The sequence below is a fragment of the Penaeus japonicus genome, unplaced genomic scaffold (assembly GCF_977035675.1).
Source record: "Penaeus japonicus unplaced genomic scaffold, GWHDUDI00000001_assembly GWHDUDI00000027, whole genome shotgun sequence".
Classification (NCBI taxonomy): Eukaryota; Metazoa; Arthropoda; class Malacostraca; order Decapoda; family Penaeidae; genus Penaeus; species Penaeus japonicus.
In genome coordinates, this window is record NW_028234429.1 from 36,033,387 (window position 1) to 36,035,213 (window position 1,827).

The 1,827-nt window shown below is 28.8% G+C and overlaps 1 protein-coding gene across 1 annotated transcript in view; it reads left to right on the top strand.

Moving 5' to 3' along the window:
• LOC122244389 (uncharacterized) overlaps positions 1-1,827 on the top strand; it is a 17,180-nt gene that overhangs the window by 9,851 nt on the left and 5,502 nt on the right. Inside the window, exon 5 of the mRNA XM_086553097.1 lies at positions 1,239-1,292. Within this exon, the coding sequence (XP_086409223.1) occupies positions 1,239-1,292 (54 nt within the window). The remainder of the gene's footprint in view (positions 1-1,238; positions 1,293-1,827) is intronic.

A 1,827-nucleotide genomic window follows, 5' to 3' on the forward strand; every position in this document is an offset into this window, starting at 1 on the left:
ATGATAAATTGATTAATATATATATGATAAATCCAATAATGATAATGATGATGATGTATGATGATAATGATTAAATATTGATATTGATGGCATAATGATAGTAAAAATTAATAATGATATATATGATATTTAAAAAAATAATGATAAAAATAATAAATAATTAATAAACTATGATTGATGAAAATAATAATGGTAATGATTATAATATTGATCTTGATAAAGATTGATATACATAGTTATGGTTTTCTCTTTTCCATGTTTATAAATTTGTGATTTATCGGGCCCTGTTTGTTTATCATCAGCATCCTTTTAATGCTTTAGATCTATTAGAGTCGTTTGTTCCTTTCTGCTGTTTTAGTTTCACTGATCATCTTAATGATGTACTTTGATATTCAGATCATTACACATTGTATGATTAGCATTTAGTTGTTTGTTTTCCTACTGTTATTTTCATATTTGTCATCATTAAAAACTCATCATCTTTATCATATATTAATTTTATCATATCAAATACATTCATATGGTTATGACATGCTGTTGAGTTTTTTGAAAACATGTGTGAGCCTCAATGAGGACTATAGATTGGGGTTGTGGATAACCTATGTTACCTCATCCGCTCTTTGTGATGTACGTAATCACATTGTTCTCAATTACTTGCCCCCCAGTCTAAGTCAAAAAAAGATGTCTCTCTATCCTTTATTTCTTTCTCTCTCTCTCTACTCTCTCTCTAATAACCGCTGTAAAGCAAGAAAAACCGGAAGAACTAGAAGAGAAGGAGAAGATACGACCAACAGACAAAATTCCTCCGTCGCCAACCAACGCGGCCTCCCAACGGCGGCCGGGAGAGCCAGACGGCGTGGCGCCAACCGAGCTCGCTGATGTTGGATTCCCAAATTTATACTTACCAATTCTGTTATTCTGTTAGTTTTTGTCTCTCGTTTTATACAATTAAATCATAAATAAAAAAGGAGCTTAAATGTCATACACACACACACGCACATACACACAAAAACACATACACACAAATACGTACATATAAGAATGGACAGCCCAAACTACACCACAAATTCTCAAACTTAACCAAAATAATACAACACATGACTGACAGACGCTTGATGTTGACCCAGAAATTTGATCTCGTATGATGGTAGTAGAAAATTGGATTATAAACAAAGTCTCTCCTCTATATGAATAAATGTGAATTGCTCTGTTTTCCTTGAAAAATGTCTTGCATACAGCAGGTCGGGAAGAACGTCGTGAAGGCTTTCTGTACTTGGTGACTGAATGTGGAGGTATGATTGTTAGATAAGTATTGTTATGGTGTTGTCCTTGTTACCACCATTGCTATCTTTAGGAGTTTCAAAATTGAGAATATTGTGTATCTTGTTGCATCATCGTTATCAATGATTAGCTATTATGATGATTAATTATTTTTATTACAATTGTCGCAATTGTTACCATTGTCATCATCATCTTCTCTCTCCGGAATGAATTCTTTCTATTTGTCTATCAATCTTTCAAACTTTGATTGTATGAATGACTGACATATATGAATGAATGATAAATGAATGATATATACATACATACATACATACATACATACATATACATATATATAAATATATATATATATATATATATATATATATATATATATATATATATACATACATACATACATATAAATACATATATATATATATATATATACATATATATATATATATATATATATATATGTATATATAAGTATATATATATGTATATATATATATACATATAATATATATATATATATATATATATATATATTATATATATATATAT